Consider the following 21,846-nt stretch of genomic DNA (forward strand, 5'->3'; position numbering starts at 1 on the left):
GGAGGTATCATTGTCCAGGATGGGTTGTAGATCATTAATATGTTGTTGCTGCTGCTGTTGTTGTTTTAGCTGGGTCCTAGAGGTGACAAGTACTGTTCTGTCACTTTTCTTCTGGGTCTGTCCTGTAGTAGCTTATTCCTGGGTACCAGTCTGGGCTTGTAGATATGCTTCTTCATATCATCATAGTTTAAGAAATCAGGATGGGGCAACCTGCACACAGAGCCTTTGGCAGGCTCTGTCCAAGCCTTCCCTGCCTGGGCAGCGGGGAGATGGACCCATCCCTGCCTGAGCAGGGAGAAAAGAGTTCTATGAAAGCATGGGTCCCATCAGATGCATGCTTTCCAAGGGTGTCTCTACACAGGTGGGGAGGGTGGCTACCTCTTTCCTGCCTGAGCAGGGAGAGAAGAGAGCTTTGAAAGCATGGATCCCATTGGATCCACAGTTCCAAAAGCCTGCCCCGGCATCTCCACTCGAAAGCTCAGATCACACCAAAACCACACTTGAAAGGCCTTCCCCACCGCACATGGCTCAGCTGATGCGCAGGGAACAGCTGAGCAGCAGGAGAGGGGCTGCAGCAGAGAAAGTGCAATTTTAACACTTCACTCCCCACCTGCAGTCCTGAGGAAGATGACCACCCCCTGCACTGCTGTTAAACTTAGCAGAAAAGGTTAGTAGGGGCTGGGGTGGGGGGAGTTGACAACATTGTTATCCAGGCAGGGGAGAATAAAAGCTTAGTTGTGTGTAACAGGTTTAGAATATATGATGAGAAGGCTGGCCTGACCTGGGGCTCCTTCACACTGAGCTTTTATCCTGCGACTGAGATTGCTCCTTCATGGGCGTCTGCAGGCTCTTTACATGACGCCGTGAACTACCAAGGAATCTCCTGCACTAAATGCCCGTTGTTCCATCTTTAAATAGATCGCAGATGATGAGCTATTACTACCCGGTTGTGTTCTGCTTCAGTTTCGTCCATGAAAAGAGGAAAAGTGACAAGGAGCGATATCAATGAAAGATAATGGAAGACTCAGATACAGGGAGAAGGAGGGGGAAGGGGGAAAAGGAAGCACATGAAAAAGGGAGTCATCATGATCCTGCATTTAAAACGGAAGCAGGAGGACCTGTTTTAAATGCAGGATTTTAGGCTGGTGTAGGGATGCCCATGGCCTGTATTGCTCTCTTTCGCTTTATTTTAAACGTTTGTATTGATGTTTTTAAATGATTTTATTGTTTTTTACGCCACCTTGCATATATATATATATATATATGACAGGCAGCCTTGAACAATAATAGGAAGAGGAGGAGGAAAATCCCCTTCCATCCCAATGAGCGTGTGTGAGTTGCTGTGTAGGGAAATGAATGCACAGGAGAAAGGGCATGGGACGCAGGCCCACCCCACCACCAGCTCCTTCCAAACCCATTACCCCCAAGGGCACGCGTCCTTCGTGGTAAAGAGGTTGTCCGGTTGTCCCTTCCTGTAATGCCCTTAGGGTGCAATCCTATTCATGTTAAGCCAGAAAAAAAAATCCTACAACTCCCAGAGTTCCCTGGCATTCATGGCTGGCTGGAGCATGCTGGGAGTTGTAGGACTTCTTTTTCTGTCTAAACACGGATAGGATTGTGCCCTTAGTCAGTTAAAAAGCAGAGGTTGAAACGACTCACGCTATTTTTAATTGTCTTACCACTCCCAGCTGGAGGTTGTAGGGCTTATTTCTGGCTAAACATGCATAGGACGGAGTCCGTAACTTGTGCCCGAATAGAATACCCAGATATGATGCCGGAAGATGAGCCCCTCAGGTCGGAAGGTGTCCAATATGCTACTGGGGAAGAGCAGAGGGTATTTCCAAGTAGCGCCAGAAAGAGTGAAGCGGCTGGGCCAAACCCGAAAGGACACTCAGCTGTGGATGTGTCTGGCGGTGAAAAGAAAATCCGATGCTGTAAAGAACAATATTGTTTAGGAACCTGGAATGTCAGATCAATGAATCAAGGTAAGCTGGAGGTGGTCAAACATGAGATGGCAAGATTGAACATCGACATCTTGGGAATCAGCGAACTAAAATGGACAGGCATGGGCGAATTTAATTCAGGTGACCATCATATCTACTATTGTGGGCAAGAATCCCTTAGAAGAAACGGAGTAGCACTCATAGTCAACAAAAGGGTGGGAAAAGCAGTACTGGGGTACAATCTGAAAAATGATAGAATGATCTCAGTACGAATCCAAGGCAAACCATTCAACATCACAGTAATTCAAGTCTATGCCCCAACCACTGAGGCCGAAGAAGCTGAGGTGGATCGGTTCTATGAAGACCTACAACACCTTCTAGAACTAACACCAAAAAAAGATGTCCTCTTCATCATAGGGGATTGGAATGCTAAAGTAGGAAGTCAAGAAATCACCGGGATAACAGGCAAGCATGGCCTTGGTGTGCAAAATGAAGCAGGACAAAGGCTAATAGAGTTTTGCCAAGAGAACACGCTGATCATAGCAAACACTCATTTCCAACAGCACAAGAGGCGACTCTACACATGGACGTCACCAGATGGTCAATGTCGAAATCAGATTGATTATGTCCTTTGCAGCCAAAGATGGAGAAGCTCCATACAGTCAGTAAAAACAAGACCTGGAGCTGACTGTGGCTCAGATCATGAGCTGCTTCTTGCTAAATTTCGGCTTAAATTGAAGAACGTCGGGAAAACCACTAAACCGTTCAGGTATGACCTAAATCATATCCCTGATGAATATACAGTGGAGGTGAGGAATAGATTTCAGGGATTAGACCTGATAGACAGAGTGCCTGAGGAACTATGGACGGAGGTCCGTAACATTGTTCAGGAGGCAGCAACGAAATCCGTCCCAAAGAAAAAGAAATGCAAGAAAGCCAAGTGGCTGTCTGATGAGGCTTTACAAGAAGCTCACGAAAGAAGGGAAGCGAAAAGCAAGGGAGAAAGGGGAAGATATACCCAACTGAATGCAGAGTTCCAGAGAATAGCAAGGAGAGACAAGAAGGCCTTCTTAAATGAACAATGCAAAGAAATCGAGGAAAACAACAGAATGGGAAAGACTAGAGATCTCTTCAAGAAAACTGGAGATCTCAAGGGAACGTTTTGTGCAAAGACAGGCATGATAAAGGACCAAGAAGGCAGGGACCTAACAGAAGCAGATGAGATTAAGAAGAGGTGGCAAGAATACACAGAAGAACTATACAGGAAAGATCTGAATGTCCCTGATAGCCATGATAGTGCGGTCACTGAACTTGAGCCGGACATCCTAGAGAGTGAAGTCAAGTGGGCCTTAGGAAGCATTAGTAACAACAAAGCTAGCGGAGATGACAGTATTCCAGCCGAGCTATTTAAAATCCTAAAAGATGATGCTGTTAAAGTGCTGCATTCAATATGCCAACAAATCTGGAACACTCAACAGTGGCCACAAGACTGGAAAAGGTCAGTTTACATTCCAATTCCAAAGAAGGGCAACGCCAAAGAGTGTTCAAACTACCGCACAATTGCGCTCATTTCACATGCCAGCAAGGTTATGCTCAAAATCCTACAAGCTAGGCTTCAGCAGTATGCGAACCGAGAACTACCGGAAGTACAAGCTGGGTTTCGAAGAGGCAGAGGAACTAGAGATCAGATTGCCAGCATTCGCTGCATCATGGAGAAAGCAAGAGAATTCCAGAAAAACGTCTATTTCTGCTTCATTGACTACGCTAAAGCCTTTGATTGTGTGGATCACAACAAACTGTGGCAAATTCTTAAAGTGATGGGAGTACCAGACCACCTTACCTGTCTCCTGAGAAACCTGTATGAGGGTCAAGAAGCAACAGTCAGAACCAGACATGGAACAACCGACTGGTTCAAAATTGGGAAAGGAGTACGACAAGGCTGCATATTGTCACCCTGCTTATTTAACTTATATGCAGAGTACATCATGAGAAATGCCGGGTTGGATGAATCAGAGGTCGGAATTAAGATTGCCGGGAGAATTATCAACAACCTCCGATATGCAGACGATACCACCCTAATGGCAGGAAGCGAAGAGGATCTCAAGAGCCTCTTGTTGAGGGTGAAAGAGGAGAGTGCAAAAGCTGGTTTGAAACTCAACATTAAAAAAACGAAGATCATGTCATCTGGCCCTATCACTTCCTGGCATATAGAAGGGGAAGAAATGGAAGCAGTGACAGATTTTACTTTCTTGGGCTCCAAGATCACTGCAGACGGTGACTGTAGCCATGAAATTAAAAGACGCTTGCTCCTTGGGAGGAAAGCTATGGCCAACCTAGACAGCATAGTAAGAAGCAGAGACATCACCTTGCCGACAAAGGTCCGTCTAATCAAAGCTATGGTTTTCCCAGTAGTAATGTATGGCTGTGAGAGCTGGACTATAAGGAAGGCTGAGAGCCAAAGAATTGATGCTTTCGAACTGTGGTGCTGGAGAAGACTCTTACGAGTCCCCTGGACTGCAAGGAGGTCAAATCAGTCCATCCTAAAGGAAATCAACCCTGACTGCTCATTGGAAGGACAGATAATGAAGCTGAAGCTCCAATATTTTGGCCACCTAATGCGAAGAGAAAACTCCCTGGAAAAGACCCTGATGCTGGGAAAGACTGAAGGCAAAAGGAGAAGGGGACGGCAGAGGATGAGATGGCTAGATAGCATCACCGATGCAATGAATATGAACTTGAGCACACTCCGGGAGAGAGCGCAGGACAGGAAGGCCTGGCGTGCTATGGTCCATGGGGTCACGAAGAGTCGGACACGACTGAACAACAACAACAACAAGAATACCCAGCTCATGCAGCTTGAGGACTTGGCCCCGCCCCACCGACGCCTGCCACGCGACAGCCTTCGCCTTGCACTCCTGCCTCTTTGAATCTGCCTCCTTCTATGTGAATGACCCGGCTTCCAGCCAATCAGCGGAGGACACATCCTTTCCCCGAGCTCCTCCCTTCGCTATAGGCTGCTCGGCTGGAGCGTACCATTTGTGCTGATCAGAGGGGAGGGGAGCCGCAGAGCCACAGCTCTCGGCTTTGCCTGAGGCTCACACCCTTATGCTTGATCTACCGCTTCTCAAGCGCGGGAAGAGCAAGTTAAGCCACCGCGCCGTAATGCTGTGCTTCTCCCTAACGGCGGGCTGAATGGTACGTTCCGGAGCTCCGGGCGGAAGTGGACTCTTCTTCCCGTGGTGTGGAAGCGAGGGGGATGATGGCGGCCCCGGGTAAGGAGTTCAGTGAGGTGGCGGTAGAGCAGTACCTGTCGGAGGGGCTGGGTTCCCTCCCCCCGACCGCTTGTGGGCGTGTGTGGGCGACGGGCTGGTCCTAGATGAGGGCTGGAGCGCGGGATGCCCCTCAGAGAAGCCGAGGAAGGGACCTTGTCGCGGCCACAGTGACTCGCCTGCCCCACCTTTTGTGGTGTAGAAATCAGAAATTGCAGGATTTTTCTTCTCGGCAACCCTTTCGTTGGTCCCCTTAGGCCTTGGGATAGGGACGGATATAAACTGGCCATCTTCACCCACCCACCTCGCCGGTGTTCCGTTGTCTTCATGTGCCAGGTAGGAATTCAGCAGGTGAAGCTTGGTCTAGCATGGCGGGAGACGATAGAAAAAGCTTCCCCTGCTGAATGTGTACCTTATAAAAAAGAATTTGTCTGCATTCAGTTGCTGCAGACAAAGGACACCCCCCCCCCCCCCGCGGGGGAATATCGGTTCTAGATTTAAATATATGAGAGGCGTTTTTTAGACCATCATGAAGTAATAATTTATTATTTAATTAGATTGTATAAAAAAGGTTTTGCATTGAGTTAATAATTGTAGTTGTAAAGGCTCGCTCTATACGCAAGGTCACATGCAGCCCAATCCTGTGTATGTTTACTTAGAAGTACTTCTACATTCAATAGAGCCTACAATCAGATAAATGCATAGGATTGTAGCATTAGTAAGATACATTTATGATTTAATTTAACATCCTGATTCTACAGGGGGTTGGACTCAGTGGTCTTATAGGCCCCTTCCAACCAAACTATTCTATGATTTTATAGACACGCATGCTTGTAAATAACCATGTTGATGGAATTACGGTTAACGTACATATTGAAGGCTTGTTGGTTACTAATATGCTTCCACCACCCATCCTGCCATTCATACTGTCAACCTCAAAATGGTTAAAGATGGCTAAAAAGGTGGGTTTAGGGCACAATCCTATTGCATGTTTAGACAGAAAAAAAAGTCTGACAACTCCCAGGATTCCCCAACGAGCCTTTCCCCATGCTGGCTGGGGAATGCTGGGAGTTGTAGGACTTCTTTCAGTCTAAACATGCAATAGGGTTGTGCCCTTAAATATCTTAAAATGCATATTTGTAGGTGGTTGTTAATTCTGATTGTGTTGGATTTTGTGAGTATGAAATTGGAGGGAGATCAGTTGTGAAGGTTATTCTAGAGTAATGTGGAATGCAAAGGTGTAATCTTGTATATGAAGCAGAAGAGTAGTGTCAGCCTGATATAGCGAGAACAGTGTAGGCTGCTGCAGACTTCTGTAACAAAAATCTTTAATGCCACTCTTGGAAGGCTGCATGTATGTCAGTTTCATATTTCACCAATCTTGCCACAGGCGACAAGGAATTCCATGCAGGCAAATGAGCAGGCTGGTGAAGAAAGGACAGATCTCCCCATCTCAGCTCCGCCAGTCCACTGGGTTTCCTTGCTGGCTGCAGAGAAAGGAAAGCTGTGGCCCTCCACTGTTAGTCCATTTTTTATAAGGCACATTTTTACTAGCTTGCTAAAAGACTAGTATCCTGTATTTCCATGCCGGCTAGGCCAGTAAAAAAATGCAGACTGTATTTCATGCCCACGACTTCTAGAAAAACATAAAAATGTGTTTAAAGCAAAACTGTCATTACAGGAATACATTCAAAATATTGTAGTAATGTTAGAATCTTAAGGTCAACATTGATAAAATGGAATGTTAGAAGTAGGCCTTAATCGTGGTATGAGCATCAAATTAGATACGTTAATTGAAAGGCAGTTGGCCCTATATTAGGCCTTTCCATTTGAGGTGTGTAGTTGAGGCTAGCTAGACAGCACAGTCATCCGTTTAGGGATGTCAGAGAATTCCGCCACAGATCTCAGTGAGACCGCATACCAGTGCATTCGGGCCCCCAAAATCTGTGGCAGAACGAAGCCCCCCGTCCCACGAAAGGCACGCGAAACGGAACACCTACCTGCTGCTGTTCGCGCTGCTTTGCGAATGGTGGCCCCGGCCGCCATTCGCTTCTTCATTATAGCCGTGATAGGCTACGTTGCCTAGCCTATCACGGCTAACGCAGGGATGCCATTTGCGTCCCTGCGGAAGCGTGATAGGCTGCATAAGTATTTACACAGCCTATCACAGCAAAAGAGAGGGGCGCAAATGGCATATTGGCCGCCATTTGCGCCCATCTCTTTTGCCATGATAGGCTACGTAAATATTTACGTAGCCTATCATAGCAAAATACAGGGACGCAAATGGCGGCGGCTACGACAGCCGCCATTTGCATCCCTGTACAGGCTGCCCAGCGGCCGGATGTCTGGCTGCGGGCAGCCCCAGCTGGCGGCTCTGCTTAATCGCCACAGAGTGGAGCCGGCCGGAGAGAATTTCGGGGGGAGGGGCGGAGTGCCTCCCCCCACCACAAATGTCACCCTTCGAGAAGGTAAGTGACTTTCGTACATCCCTACATCTGTTTAATTAAAGAAAGCTGTTCAGAAGGCTAAGTATACTCAATGGAGACATTCACAAAGCATTTATTAAGGTTTCTTTTCCCCCTTTTATTTCCAGGGTGTCTCACACTTTTCATCTTAGCCTTAATATTTGTGGCCAGCATACGGGCTCTGACTCCTAGCCATTATCTCACGAAACATGATGTTCAGAGGCTACGAGCTTCCTTGGAGCGTCCATTCTATGATTTGGAAGGAAGCTATTATTCCATTGTAGGACTGAACAAATTGGGAGGGCACATGACTGATGAAAAGGTGAGGATGTATCCTTGTGAAGTTCAGAGTGCTATAAGGTTGTGAAGAATGAGATACAAAATATCTGTGTATCACTAACTTGTTTTAAATCAGTATGGAATTTCCACTTGCCTTGGGTAGGCAGTATTTGCTTGTTGGTAAGCAACCACATATTAAAAGTGTCCCAGTGCTTCCCACTTTAGCCTTTGTACTGGCAGAACTGGTGAACCACAGTACTATCAGGAATATGCCCTGTTCATTTAAAGTGAAGACTGGGAAAGGTAGGACAGGGCCATGGTTGTGCTTGTGATGGTTCTCTTCATTGGCAGCAAGAGAGCTGGCAGATATAGGAAAGAGAATGAATTAAAACTGGCGGCTGTTGCATTAGGAATACAACATGGTGCTCTGGCAGCTCTTGAACTTGGGTAGCTCTCACTTCTAGAAGGAGAGGGCAACCATGTGGCTTGAATCCAGAGGTGCTGTTTCACTAACAGATAGTATCTCCATAGCGGAAGAGCACTGCATGACAAAAGTGGCCCCAAATCCAAAGGAATTCTTCAGTTTGTGCAAGGTTTTGCACAAGACTTTGCCAAAATTCAATACCTTTTTATAGCCTACTATAATATATATTTTACAGCTGTCGTATTCACCCTGTTTCTCATATTGTATCATACCTCCCAATATGTTGTGGTGCAGCGCTGTGAGAAGTCTTTTGCTAGTTTGGGCAAGAGCTCATGGAAAAGCACAAACGCATTTCCTCCTTCTGATCATGGTTTTTTTTAATCCAAGGTAGTTGTTCTAGATCACAGGTGGGCAACTTTAGGCAGTCCAGGAGCCAATTTCCAGCCTGCAGCGGTCAAAACATCAGGAGTTTGGTGCTGGAATTCAGCAGTAAACTACTACAGATCCTCAAAACAGCCGCATTTAGCTTGAAAACCAGCTAAACTGGGCACTTTTGAATCTCCATAGTGGGTTGCTGCTGAATTTTGATGGCAAACAGCGGGGAGGGGGGGTGTCACTACACTGCTGAATTTCAGCAGTGTGGGGGCAACAGGGGTGGTGGGGGCCTCACTCAAGGCCATGAGTGGGCACATGTTGCCCACTCCTGTTCTAAGCACTGGTGGCATGTTGAGGGCTTGGGGGAGAACAGAGGAGGGGACACGTTATCAAAGCTATGAGATGAGAAGCAATAAAATCGGGAATCAAAATTCCATCCCATGTGGTGGTCACTTATTTGCACGCATGGCCCTACTGAAATAATTGGCACAGTGTATGTCTAGTATTAAAGAGCACATAATTGTGCCTATTGTGTAGCAGTGCAGGAAGCAAAGAAGGCTTACGTTGCTGCCTCCATTGCGTTCTCAAGTAGCAGAAGAAGCCCACTCTGGACCAAATGGTTTGAGACAACTACCGCCCAGTCGCAAATACCCCTTTCTTAGGAAAGGTACTGGAGAGGGTTGTGGCAGAACAACTGCAGGGACTCCTGAGGATACCGATTATCTAGACCCATTCCAGTCTGGCTTTTGACCTGGTTACATGATTGAATCAGCCTTGGTCGCCCTGATGCATGACCTTTATCAAGAGAGGAACGGGGGGAGTGCAACCCTGCTAATTCTGCTCGATCTCTCACTGGCTTTTGATACCCTCAACCATGGTATCCTCCTGAATTGTCTCTGGGATGGGCATTGGAGGCACTGTGTTACAGTGGTTCCAATCATACCTGCAGGGTCAATTTCAGAGAGGAACATTGGGTGACCATTCCTTGGCCCCTTGGCAATTGAACTATGGGGTTCCGCAGGGTACTATCCTGTCTCCAGTTTATTTAATATCTATATGAAGCCACTGGGAATAGTCAGCGGTCTTGGAGCCAAGTGCCATCAGTATGCTGATGACACAGCTCTATCTCCCTGTGACATCTGAATCAAGTGAGGCTGTGCATGTCCTGGATCAGTGCCTAGATGCAGTAATGGGCTGGATGAGGGCCAATAAACTGAAACCGAATCCTGGCAAGACAGAAGCTCTGTGGGTGAGTGGTTCCTGGGTCCAAGAGAAAGGCTTATTGCCTGTTCTGGATGGGGTTGCACTCCCTCTGAAAAATCAGGTTCGTAGTCTGGGTCTACTCCTAGATCCATCACTGTTGCTGGAGGCCGAAGTGGCCATGGCAGCTTGGAGTGCCTTTTACCAGCTTCAGCTGGTTTGCCAGCTGCAGCCTGTCCTGGACAGGGATAGCTTGGCCACAGTGGTCCAAGCACTAGTAACCTCAAGACTGGATTAGTGCAATGTGCTTTATGTGGGGCTGCCCTTAAGGCTGCTCTGGGATTTGGAGTTAGTGTAGAACACAGCAGTTTGGCTGTTATCAGGAACTGCCCCTTTTCAGCATGCAGCTTCTTTGCTGAGGGATTTTCCTGCACTGGCTGCCTACTCACTATCGGGCCAGGTTTAAGATTTTGGTACTAGTGTGCAGAGCCGTAAACAACTTGGAACCAGGATACCTGAGAGAGCACCTTCTCCCTTACCAACCTACTTGATCACTGAGGTCATCAGAGGGCATGCTCCTGGTGGTTCCATACAGACCTATGGCCTGACTGGAATCCACCTGGAGAAGAGCCTTCAGTGTTGTGGCTCCCGTCCAATCGAACTCCCTGCCTGTGGAGGTCAGGCAGGCTCCAACACTGGGTTGTTTTTGGCACCTCCTGAAAACAGCTCTTTTCCAAGAAGCCTTCCTGAGTTAACCAGCCTTGGTTTTATTGGCACTCTATTTTTAAAGAATAATCTTAATATCATGTTTCTTCTTTTTATCTTTTGTTCATTTTATCTCCTGTTGTTCACTGCTCCGGAATCTGTTTAGATGTGGAGCAGTATACAAATGTTGTGAATAAATAATAAATAAGATTAAAGCAAAGGATTAAAAAAGCTAATCTTCCAAGAAATGAGAGGAAATCATGGTTATACACTGAAAGAAGTGTGACTACAACATTTTACTGTAATGTGAATGACATGTTGTAGATGCAGCCAATTTAATATGTGACCAGTGTACATTTTACAGCTGTAGCTCATTGCTCGTTCCTTCCCATCCTATAGTTATTGGACATGGGAATAATAAAGTGTCAACAGATAAAATGTATTCACTTTTTTCCTTTTCTTCTCCCCCACCCCTTCTCTAAGTGGAATTGCCTGCATCCCTGTCCATCATGAATTAATGTCATGCGCAGTGATAAAGTAATGTAACATGCTTGGGGCGGGGCCTGGAATTATTAACACATGCACAGGATACGGAAAGATGGGGAGTTTGCATTGCTTATGTTCCCTTAAGATCTTGTATATTCATCTTTCAGTGGCAATAGGGAGGAGGAGTTGGAAGTAGCCTTATGCTGTGTTGCGTGCACATGAGATCCAGTGGATAAAGTGTTGGACCAGAACTGGGGAGACCCGGCTTCAAATCCCCACTCAGTCATGAAGTTCACCGGGTGACCTTAGTCCAGTTGCTCTCAGCCTCATCTACTTCACAGGGTTGTTTTGGATAAAAGAAGCTGCCTTGTACCAAGTCAGACCACTGATCCATCTAGTTCAGTATTGTCTACGGGCTTCCCCGCACAGCCTTACCTAGAGGTGCCAAGCGTTAAACCTAGGACCTTCTACCTGCAAAGCATGTGCTCTACCATTGAGCTATGGTCCTTCCCCAGTGGTCTTCTTGTTTTTGCTTGTCACTTGTCAGAATATTTTTTAAGCTCAATCACCGCATCCTTTTTGCGATTTCAGGTAGATAACTGTTCAGCATCATGTTGGGCAAAGATTTAATCGTGCATGTCTAGTTCTTCTTAGATAGTGTTGTAATAGAGATCCTCCAGTAGATGGAGCCAGTATGTAACCTGCTGCCTTATGCAGAGTTGCCATACTCCAGTTCCTCAAATCTGGGTAGCCTGATCTGCGTATGTAGAAGGACCAGGCTCATACTGGAAAAGAGAGAGAACCTGAGAGAAACACGGACGGAACCAATTTAACAAAATCCATACATCTCTAGCTACAACTGATCTTTGTGAATGTTTCTGTGCTAAAGACTTGCACCCGATCAAGTTTGTTCAAATCTGTTCATTTTGAGTATCCTCCCCCTTTTGCTAAGAAATTCTAATATTAAATAGCCATTATTATCTTGTTTGAATATTTTTTTCTTTCTTATAATCTTAGCCCATTCTCTGGTAGCTGTTTCCCCAAGTGATCTTGCATTCATTTTAGAATTTCCTACTTCTGTAATTTGAATGTAGCATATGTACAGTTTTTAAGTGGCTGTCTTCTAGTATTAGCTATGTCACTTCTGAATAATGGTGTTCTACAAGGCATTTTTACAATGCAATCCTGTGCATGTCTACTCAGAAGTAAGCCCTACTGAAGTCAGTGGGACTTACTCCTAGGAAACTGTATATAGGATTACAGTGTTAATGACAGACCTGTGAGAACAACCACCGTAGTTGTACTGCTTACAGACAGATGTATCATTTACCTCACTGACATGCTACATTTATTAATTTTTTATTAATTTATGTCCTACCTGTTTTTTATTTTACTGTAATACAGTTCTATTTCAGTTATTCCAAACCAACATACTGCTCTACTGAAAGTGATCTTACTCCACCCAGCACAATTTTTGTACCACCACCACCAGCACAATTCCAGTTTGTAAAGAGATACTGCTTTTTGTTAATTTTCTGAGGTGGGTTTTCTCAGTCTGCTGAAGATAGGCTGCACTCCTACACCCACTTACAGGAAGTAAGATGTCACAAAGTATGAATGTAATGTATATTGTTGATTCATTGTATTTCATAGGAGTGTTGTTCATTATAATCTGTGTGTGCTAACTGAAAGTGCAGAGTAATTCATTCTATATATGCTATAAGCTAGACTTAAGTGCAAAATGTGTTCTTGGAACTTGAGCGAGCTTGCCACTGGTGGGTTGGCTAGTTCTTACAAGTAAAAGGCTCTTTATCTCATGAGGAGCTGAACCTTCACAAGGTTGAAGCTAGCTGTAAGCCTGGCTGCATTAGAAAGAGGCCCTCCTGAGGTTATGGGCAGGAGTTACAACTGAGTCGGAGTCTGAAGCTCCTGGTTAAGTCAAGTTGCATAAATGTATGTTTAAGATAAGGAACTCTCACTAATATTAGGTAGAATGTTATAAATAGTAAGATTTGGTCTAGCTTGAGCAGAGAAATCTTAGAGAAGCCTTCCAGACATGATTACCTAAGCTCTGCCAACCATGCCTGCCTGGTAGATAACTATAAAATCTCAATGACTGTTTTCTTGGTTGAGGGATATAGAACTTTAATTTACTAGGAAACATGCTAGCCAGTATTTCTATTATATTCCTAATCATTCTAATTATATTGTATGTAATAATATCTCAATTGTTTTTTCATTGCAAAGTTTTGTTATTCTTTAATACCATTAAGCAGAAAATATATATTTTGTGATACTGCTTTGTTATCTGGCTTGAGGGATGCTTCAGGGACTTCAACCCATAAATCATAATTCTTGAAGCCTAGCATGCTCAGCTTGGTTTTATAAATTTGTTACTGAGTGGGGTCTGTCCATATAGCCACTGTTTTGTCTTTTGGTCAGGTGAGTCACAGACACACCTATTCAGATAAGAGAAACACGTTAGTTGGAAGAAGTGGGAATGCTTTACCCATATCAATGTATAGGATTGTGCTGTTAATTTCCTGCAGCTTTTCTTGATGTTTAGAAAGCATTTTCACTTTCAAAAATTTGAGAGAGTGTGTGTTATGTATTCCTGTGGGTCTACCAGAGGAACTTGAAGCACAGCGAATCATTCTTGTTGAACTGGACCATCTTCTCCCTCCAAATCCCACATATTTGTGTTGTTGTTTTTCTCAGATAATATAATGTGTAATAATAAATTCAGCATGTGTTAAACAGTGGTTTGCAGACCATTGTCAAGTGTAAATTGGGATGATCAATTTCTTTAATTGTGTTCTTTTTTCTTTTTTGTACAGGCTGCCTGTAACTTCATTAAATCCAAGGTGGACCCCAATAGCATTGATTCCCTCTTCTATGCTGCACAGGCCAGCCAGGCGTTGTCTGGATGTGAAGTGAGTTAATTTCTTGCAGGGGAAATTGTAATCTTGCATAAATATTTCTTCCAGCTATTATGATGGGAGCAGCTATCCTGAAGGCACTTACTCAGAATAGACAATATCAAAATGACATTAAATAAGGCAATAGCTGGCCAATTTTCCAGCCTGCTCTAGGTTGTGTGAGATGGCATGCTAAATGGGGTAAGGCTTCAGAATAAAGTTAGGCAGAGGTTCTCTTACATCCTAAGTATTTTATTAATATTTATTACTCTTCTATTTTGCTCTTCCTCCAAAGAGCTCAAAGCAGCATAAGTATGGTCCTGGGTGGTCTCTCATCCCACCAGCTTAGCTTGCCCAGAGCTTTTTAGCTTCAGCAATAGAAATGCATAATGTGCCTTCAGACCATTATTTGGACCTTTCTCTGTAGTTCCTGTCTCTTTCCAGCAACAATGTTATCTCCAAGTGAGTGAAGGTAATGGCTCCCAGACTCTCTTCCATATTCTCCTCTTTGAACCATGACTTTGGCCTTCAAACACTCAGTTAGCCTTAGAGGAGGACTCAAAGCCCATTACAAATAAAGATGGACTATGGACACCGCATTTGGTGTGTGTCTCACTTTCACCTGTATTTCTCATTATCACATATGAATTGCAGTCTCAGTTCTTCAAATGCTAGTCTTTATGTAGCCAAAACAGCACCATCTGTTCACAAGAGTAACTTATCAGCAGACTTAGGGGCAAAACCCTGGGTGGGTGGAGTTGATAAGGACTGAGCATGCTCAGTTGGGCATGGAATGCTGACTGTTGCAGAAGAAACCTTAGGGGAGAGGGGAATGGAGTAGAGGGCATGACTAAACAGGAGCACTCCTCACTGCAACATTTTGTTGCAGGTACTACTTGTTAAGCCCATTTCAGTTCTTTCTCCATAGTGTAACCTGCAAATGTTCCTTTCCCAACTAGGACATCTTAACAGGCTTTGATCAGTGCTAATGCATCCCAGAACTTGGAGGTTTATAGAGCTGTGAAAATTCTTCCTTTCTCATACACATTTAGCACCTCCCCTCCCCCTGCCCGACACTCACACAAGTTACTGTTACAGAGCATGCTGTTATTAGGTTGGTCTCTCCAGTGGAGCCAGACTGTTGTTGTTGGAGAAGAGTTTGTGCTTGCGATGGAGCACAAGCATAATGTGCCATGAGATAGAGTCCTTCTGCAGGCTTCTCAAATTGTGGTCATTGTGACTACAATAAGTGGATAATGACAGTAGCTCATGCAGAAGGTCCCTGTTTGAGTCCCTGGTGTGTCTACTCAGAGGGATCAGGTGATAGGAAAGACCTCTGCCGAGGGTCTTAAAGAGTCATACCAGTCAGAGTGGACTGGGCTTGATGGATAAGTAGGGCCAATTCACACAAATCAAAATATTTTCATCCTCGGCACGTGCCAGGGATTAAAACAAGCTGCTGTGATTTATTTAAGCTACTGTGGCTTGTTTTGATCATGCGAACTAGGTCATTGTCTGACCTGGTATGTAAGCTTTCTATTTCTGGATTTGACAGATAAGTCTGAAGACTTTCCCAACCCTGTCAGATAGTAAATATTAAGTAAAAATAATGAGCATTTCTGACCGTGGTTTATGAAAATAGAAAGCTAGAAAAATATATAATCTCTAATGTTTTCTTTCTCAGATTGCCATTTCAAATGAGACCAGAGAGCTGCTACTTGCAGCTGTCAGTGAAGATTCTTCAGTCACCCAGATCTACCATGCTGTCGGAGCCTTGAGTGGCTTTGGGCTCCCTCTTGCTTCCCAAGAAGCCCTGACTGCCCTCACATCTCGTCTTAGCAAGGAAGAGAATGTCTTGGCGTAAGTGCTTCAGAAAATAAAATGATTAACAGTGCAATCCTATCCATGTCTACTCAGAAGTAAATCCCATTGAGTTCAGTGGGACTTACTCCCAGGCAAATGTGCATTGGATTGCAGCCTAATTTCATTGCCTGTGAATTTTTTCTGTCATTGCACTTATATGTGGCCACTCTGTTATTTGTCATTTAATTGCAAATGTACCTGTGTATTTGGAAGTATGGTTTTGTGGATGAGCTGGCACACTGAACTACCTTTTCTTTGATTTTTCAGAACTTTGCAGAGTGGGGTGGGGAAACCCACAACTTTCAAATTTTCATGAGAGTTTAATCATGAAGTATATCTTCACAACACTATGGCTTAATGCAACAAATATTTCCAAAACTAGGGGATTGGTATGCACATTATAGCCTTGTCACCCACCACACATAAACACCATATGTTGGACATTTACACTGTAGAGACTCTTGCCCAGTTGGCAATTTATTGGGTACTCTAGGTAGTCACTAACACCAAAGAGGCTGGAAATTACTTCTGAAAATTATTAAGCAGAGACATTTGATCTTTTACATGACTACAGTTGTATGTCATGAAATCTGGCTTCCAGCATCACGTCACACCATCCTGAATCACACCATTTAAAAAACAACAATACAGGAAAATAGGAAGTCTAGGCTTGGCTTTTACTGGCTCAAGAAGGAACTTCTGCACTCTGCAATTTTTTTTTAATCCTTACATGGTCCTACCTGCTACATGCCAGTATTATGTGAATTCTCTCCATCATTTTTTAGTTCTGTATTGCATTGTTTTACCATTAAGATGAACTATGTAACCTAGCAGGATATATTTTACTATTGCCACTGATGTTTGCATAATCTATTCCACACACAGTGTACATTAGTTTTAGATATACTTAGGGCAGACAGTACAATAAGGTGATAATACATTGTGGCTCTCCCAGCTCTGCAAACCTTGGCTTTCCTGGTTGTGGAAATGTTAGTTTGTGACTTGGAGTAAATCTGGCTTCAGTGACCACACTTGTATTGAAATCTGAACGTTTTTGGCATGGGGTTTATTTTTAGAAAATAATGTTGTCTTTCTTTAATCCAACGGTATGCTTCTTTAGTTAACATTTAATCCATCCTCTCTACTAAAGACTCTTTTACTTCCTGAGTCAACGACAAGGACTGTTAGTGCTTTCTGTTTTATATTCCTGTTCCTAATGAAGCCCTTTGAGACCTCTTGATGAGATCAGTAGTCTGAACTGATAAAATCACATGCTACGTATTCATCGCCTCCTCATTCTGATTTCTGTTTTTTCAGAACAATTCAGGCTTTGCAGACCGCATCATACTTATCCCAGCAGGCAGATTTAAGAGGCATTGTGGAGGAGATAGAGGTATTTATTTCATTCATTTATTTTATAGCCCATCCTTCAGCTCAAAGTGCCACAAGATGGATAACAATATAAAATCAATTAAAAATCATGTTTTTAAAACGGTTAAATCTATTTCAAATGCCAACAAAATTCTAAACGCAATAATAAAGGCCAGACACCACCCAACTTTGCCCCATTCCCAATTGCTTGGTGGGAGAAAGATTCTCTTTTCTAAAGGTTGAATAGAGATAGCCAAGAACAGAGCCCCTCATCAATGAACATTCCATAGCACAGGGGCCAGTACAAAAAAGCCCCATTCCTGCTAAGTGACAACAGAGCTTCCACAGATGATGGCATTCAGGGCAGCGTTTCATTAAGTAAGTCTGTCGATCTGTTACATTTTCATCCTACCTTTCCTCCAGAGCGGAAGGAAAGGGCATCTTTATCCTCCCAACAACCCTGCAAGGTGGGTTAGGCAAAAAGAACTGCTGACTCAAAGTCCAACAGTAAGCTCTTTGGCTGAGGAAGGGTTTGAACCCTGTTCTGCCAGGTCTAAGTCCAGAACTAACTGCTGCACCATAGTGGCTCTAGATTATCTGACTGCTCAAGCAATGTAATCTTTCAGGCACTTGTTGAACTCATCCATGTGTAAGTCTCAAAGCTTATCAGCACTTGCCATTGTAGAGACACAAGCTGCTCAATAACAAAGCTACATTCAAGTAATCTAGCACTAGTACTGCCCATATAAAACACAATATACTGGTTTGCATGACATGCTGGGCTCACTGTGGATTATTCAACCCACAGTGACCTATGGTGTGTGCCGGGCACCATTTTGAATATGCAGCCTCCAGAGGGGTTGCGGCATGTCATGTTAACCAGGCCATTGGAGGTTGTTTAACCCTCACATAACCCCCGATGGCCAAGTTTGCACGCCACACCACAACCCCACTGAGCTTAAATAACCACAGTGAGCCTGGTGTGTCATGTGAACTGGGTCAGTATAGTTGAAACTTCATACCCAAATCAGCAGCCCACTGCCACCACCCCGCTGTTTCGTAACTAGCAAAATGTCCAAAAATATCTTGGTACTTTCAAGAATAACTTTAAAAACAATCTTTAAATATTAGACCACAAAAATATTAATAAAAGCTTCCAGCCAATCTTAGGCTATTTGGATAGATAAAATAATTTCTGCAACTGAAGCAAAGAATGCTGTCCTTCTACTGCAAAGCTATTTATTTATTGCATTCCTGTACCACACTGAAGCTGTCTGGGCAGTTCACAGAACAAAAGTTCTTTGTTATTACCTTGTTATAGGATCTTGTTGCCCGGCTGGATGATATAGGCGGAGTCTATCTACAATTTGAAGAAGGGCTTGAAACAACTGCGTTGTTTGTGGCTGCTACGTACAGACTCTCTGATCATGTAGGGACAGAACCAGCAATGAAAGAGGTAGGTACCCTTTGGATATTGCTTCTTTCTTTGATCTACGTATTGCAATGGTTTTGGACAAGACATGTAATAAGAAAAAAGAACATTCATTTTTGTAATGGTTAATAGCATTTATAATGGAATAACTAGCAAACCCAAAGCAGAGTTTGGGTCATCACAAGGGATGGATGGATTCCATAAACCACTAATAACTGCCATTATATAACTACTCTATTAATTAGATGTCAGAACAGCCTGTTGTTATAGAAGTAAAATGTCAATGTCACACTGTTCCAGAAGAGTAGCTGTGTTAGCAAATAGCAAAGAAGTTTAAAGCAGAGTGGCTCATCTGCACTGACTCTGAAAACGGTTGGATGTGCATCTGCAGCACATATGACCACCCACCCACACCAGTTCACATGTGCAGTGATTTCTCTGCACACAGTTCCTTTTACAGTCCCCAGGCCAAAAATGTGGAATAGAAAAACCACAAAATTGTGCATCAGGTTTTTAATTAAAAATGTCCACCTGTAAATTCCTCTGACAATGAGCACAGCAACATGGTTGAAGAGTCCCCATTAATTATTGCACCCTGTATCCACAATCCACTCACGCCATGGGTGCAGCTCCCACATACAGAAGATTCTGATACATTTCAATAGAGAGGGATCAATAGAATAATGTTTCCTGTCCCCCACACATGGCCTATGCACATGGATGGGCACATGCACAGGCTTCATGATATCTGGGGCTGCATGCCTCCTCTTCATGCCCATGCATTGACATATGGGAGAAAGGGACAGTAGAGCTTGGTTGAGTCCTATTATTCTCAATGTAGGGGTGCACTCTCAGCACAAGTAGATTGTGTCCGGGAGATGGAGAGGGGCTTAATTCAGAACTTTAAAACTGGCAGTTTCATGCACAGAATGGCTGCAAAAATCCCTTCTCAGGGTCCTCCCTCAGCACACAAAGGAGGGAAGAAAGAAATGCCCCGAGTATGCCCAGGATTTTCCAAAGGGGATGAAAATCTAAGAACATAAGAAGAGCCATGCTGGATTAGACCAAGGGTCCATCTAGTCTTGCATTCTGTTCACACAGCGGCCATCCAGATGTCAACCAGGAAACTACAAGCAGGACATCAGTGCAACAGCACCCTCCTGCCCATGTTCTCCAGCAACTGGTGTACATAGGCATATGCCTCTGGTACAGGAGGCAGCATAGAGCCATAAAGACTAGTAGCCATTGTTAGCCTTCTCCAGAAATTTGTCTAACCCCCTTTTAAAGCCATCCAAGTTGGTGACCATCACTACATCTTGTGGTAGCAAATTCCATGGTTTAACTATGCACTGTGTGAAGAAGTACTTCCTTTTATCTATCCTGAATCTCCCACCAATCAGCTTCATGGAATGACCCTGGATTCTAGTATTATGAGAGAGGGAGAAAAAAGTCTCCTTATCCACATTCTCCTCACCTTAATGAGAAATTAACTCTCCTTAATTTTGTGTACCTCTATCATGTTTCCCCTTACCCTCCTTTTTGCACACCTTAGGAGTCTTCTCAGTGCATGTGAAGCTTAAAGGCATTTATGTGCAGGGGAGGGTTGAGGGGAATAGATCTTGGTGATTTGGGGGTAAGGAAGAGAAGGAGAGCCAACAAATCAATACTTTTAATCCAGAGGGAGCTCAGTTTCTACAATTAAGCAGCACCGTGCATTATTCTAATGAGACAAAATGCAAACTGGTTTAGGCTGTTAAAATGTCACATGTGATTAGGCAAGTCATAGTGACAGGATGTGAATTTAACAAATGGAAACGGAAGGGATATAATGAGTTTCAATTAGTTTGATTAAGTGGGGTCTAAAATTGGGTGACCTCATAATGTGGAGATAGACTGAAGTTATTTTTAGAGCTTTTATGTGTCATCCACTGGGACATTTTTCTTCTGTAGGTTAAAATCCTAATAGTATTTCTCTGAACTGAAAACTTAATTAATGCTTAACATCTCTAATTAGTAATAAAAATTATAACGGACTGGAAAGGCCCCAGGTTATGAATGGGAGGCTTTTTAAGAATATTACTGCCCCCTTTTAAGAGTATTACTGCAAAACATACTTGATGTGGAAACATTTTTATGCCATTGTGTTTGAGGCTTTATTCAGGTGAATCTAAGGTCACATATCACAGACTGTCATGCATCAAATGTTGAAAAAATAAAATAAATTCCAGAACTGGTTCAATTAAAGATAATGGTTCAATGTAGATTATAAATTATGTTGTCAGGACCTGTGGGGGTGGGAGTTATACCTAAATTTTATTTCACTTCAGATATTAAAATAAGAATGGATTGTTTTTATTTATTTTAACTGATTGGAGCTCTGTCTTTTAATATTTATTTAGTGCCATCCATGCACATGGCATTTTACAAAAAACAGATTTGCCTGTTTTTGAGACCAGCCTTGGGGATCATTGGGCAGAATCTGAACTCCTGGTAAGGTGCGGAACTTTGGCATTATATATGAAACAGAGTTGGTTGTGATCTATTCTCTATATCTCCGTTTAGGCCAAAGAGAATGTATCCCGCTTGGGTCTTGTTTATCACTTTGTCTTTTCTTTTCTTTTCTTCTCTTCTCTTTTCTTTTCAGGATCAGATCATCCAGCTAGTCAATGCAATTTTCAGCAAGAAGAACTTTGAGACTCTTTCCGAAGCATTCAGTGTGGCTTGTGCTGCAGCTTCCCTTTCCCAGAATAATTATCATTTGCCAGTCATTGCAGTCCCTGAAGGGGCTTCTGCCGTCTCTCACCATCAGCCCATACTCAAGGTGAGTTGTCAGTCTGCAATCTTTTCTTATAATTTGACCCTTAATCCCCTGCGGCTGATAATTAAAACAGCTGCATAGGGAGGGTAGTGCTAAAACTTTAATTTAAACCAGGGGTAGCCTACATCCTCAGGAGCCACTCTGTTTTTCAGAAAGCAGCCCAGGGACCATAAATAGCTTTAGCTTCACAATTCATAGTGAATTGTAGAGTACCGGCTCATTCACAGATGGCCATACTCTATAATGAAGTCCATACCACCTAGTAGTAAATGTGTTGCAGTTTGGGAGCACATCTGCT

General features: G+C 43.7%; 1 protein-coding gene across 3 annotated transcripts in view; it reads left to right on the forward strand.

Annotated features, from left to right (window-relative positions):
* The first annotated feature begins 5,170 nt into the window (after positions 1 to 5,170).
* Positions 5,171 to 21,846, forward strand: part of RPN2 (ribophorin II) — a 48,376-nt gene continuing 31,700 nt past the window's right edge. Inside the window, exons 1-8 of one of the 3 annotated variants that reach the window (XM_084853949.1) lie at positions 5,171 to 5,215; positions 6,603 to 6,731; positions 7,806 to 7,999; positions 13,984 to 14,079; positions 15,749 to 15,924; positions 17,245 to 17,320; positions 18,620 to 18,754; positions 21,375 to 21,551. In XM_084853949.1, coding sequence (XP_084710075.1) covers positions 7,985 to 7,999; positions 13,984 to 14,079; positions 15,749 to 15,924; positions 17,245 to 17,320; positions 18,620 to 18,754; positions 21,375 to 21,551 — 675 coding nt within the window. In that variant the 5' untranslated portion in view covers positions 5,171 to 5,215; positions 6,603 to 6,731; positions 7,806 to 7,984. Of the gene's footprint in view, positions 5,549 to 6,602; positions 6,732 to 7,805; positions 8,000 to 13,983; positions 14,080 to 15,748; positions 15,925 to 17,244; positions 17,321 to 18,619; positions 18,755 to 21,374; positions 21,552 to 21,846 lie in introns of all 3 variants that reach the window. The other 2 variants (XM_084853948.1, XM_084853947.1) reach the window with 2 other exon arrangements.

The sequence above is a fragment of the Heloderma suspectum genome, chromosome 4, assembly GCF_057233095.1.
Source record: "Heloderma suspectum isolate Gila_16-S chromosome 4, 16-S_ref, whole genome shotgun sequence".
In the NCBI taxonomy this organism is placed as follows: domain Eukaryota; kingdom Metazoa; phylum Chordata; class Lepidosauria; order Squamata; family Helodermatidae; genus Heloderma; species Heloderma suspectum.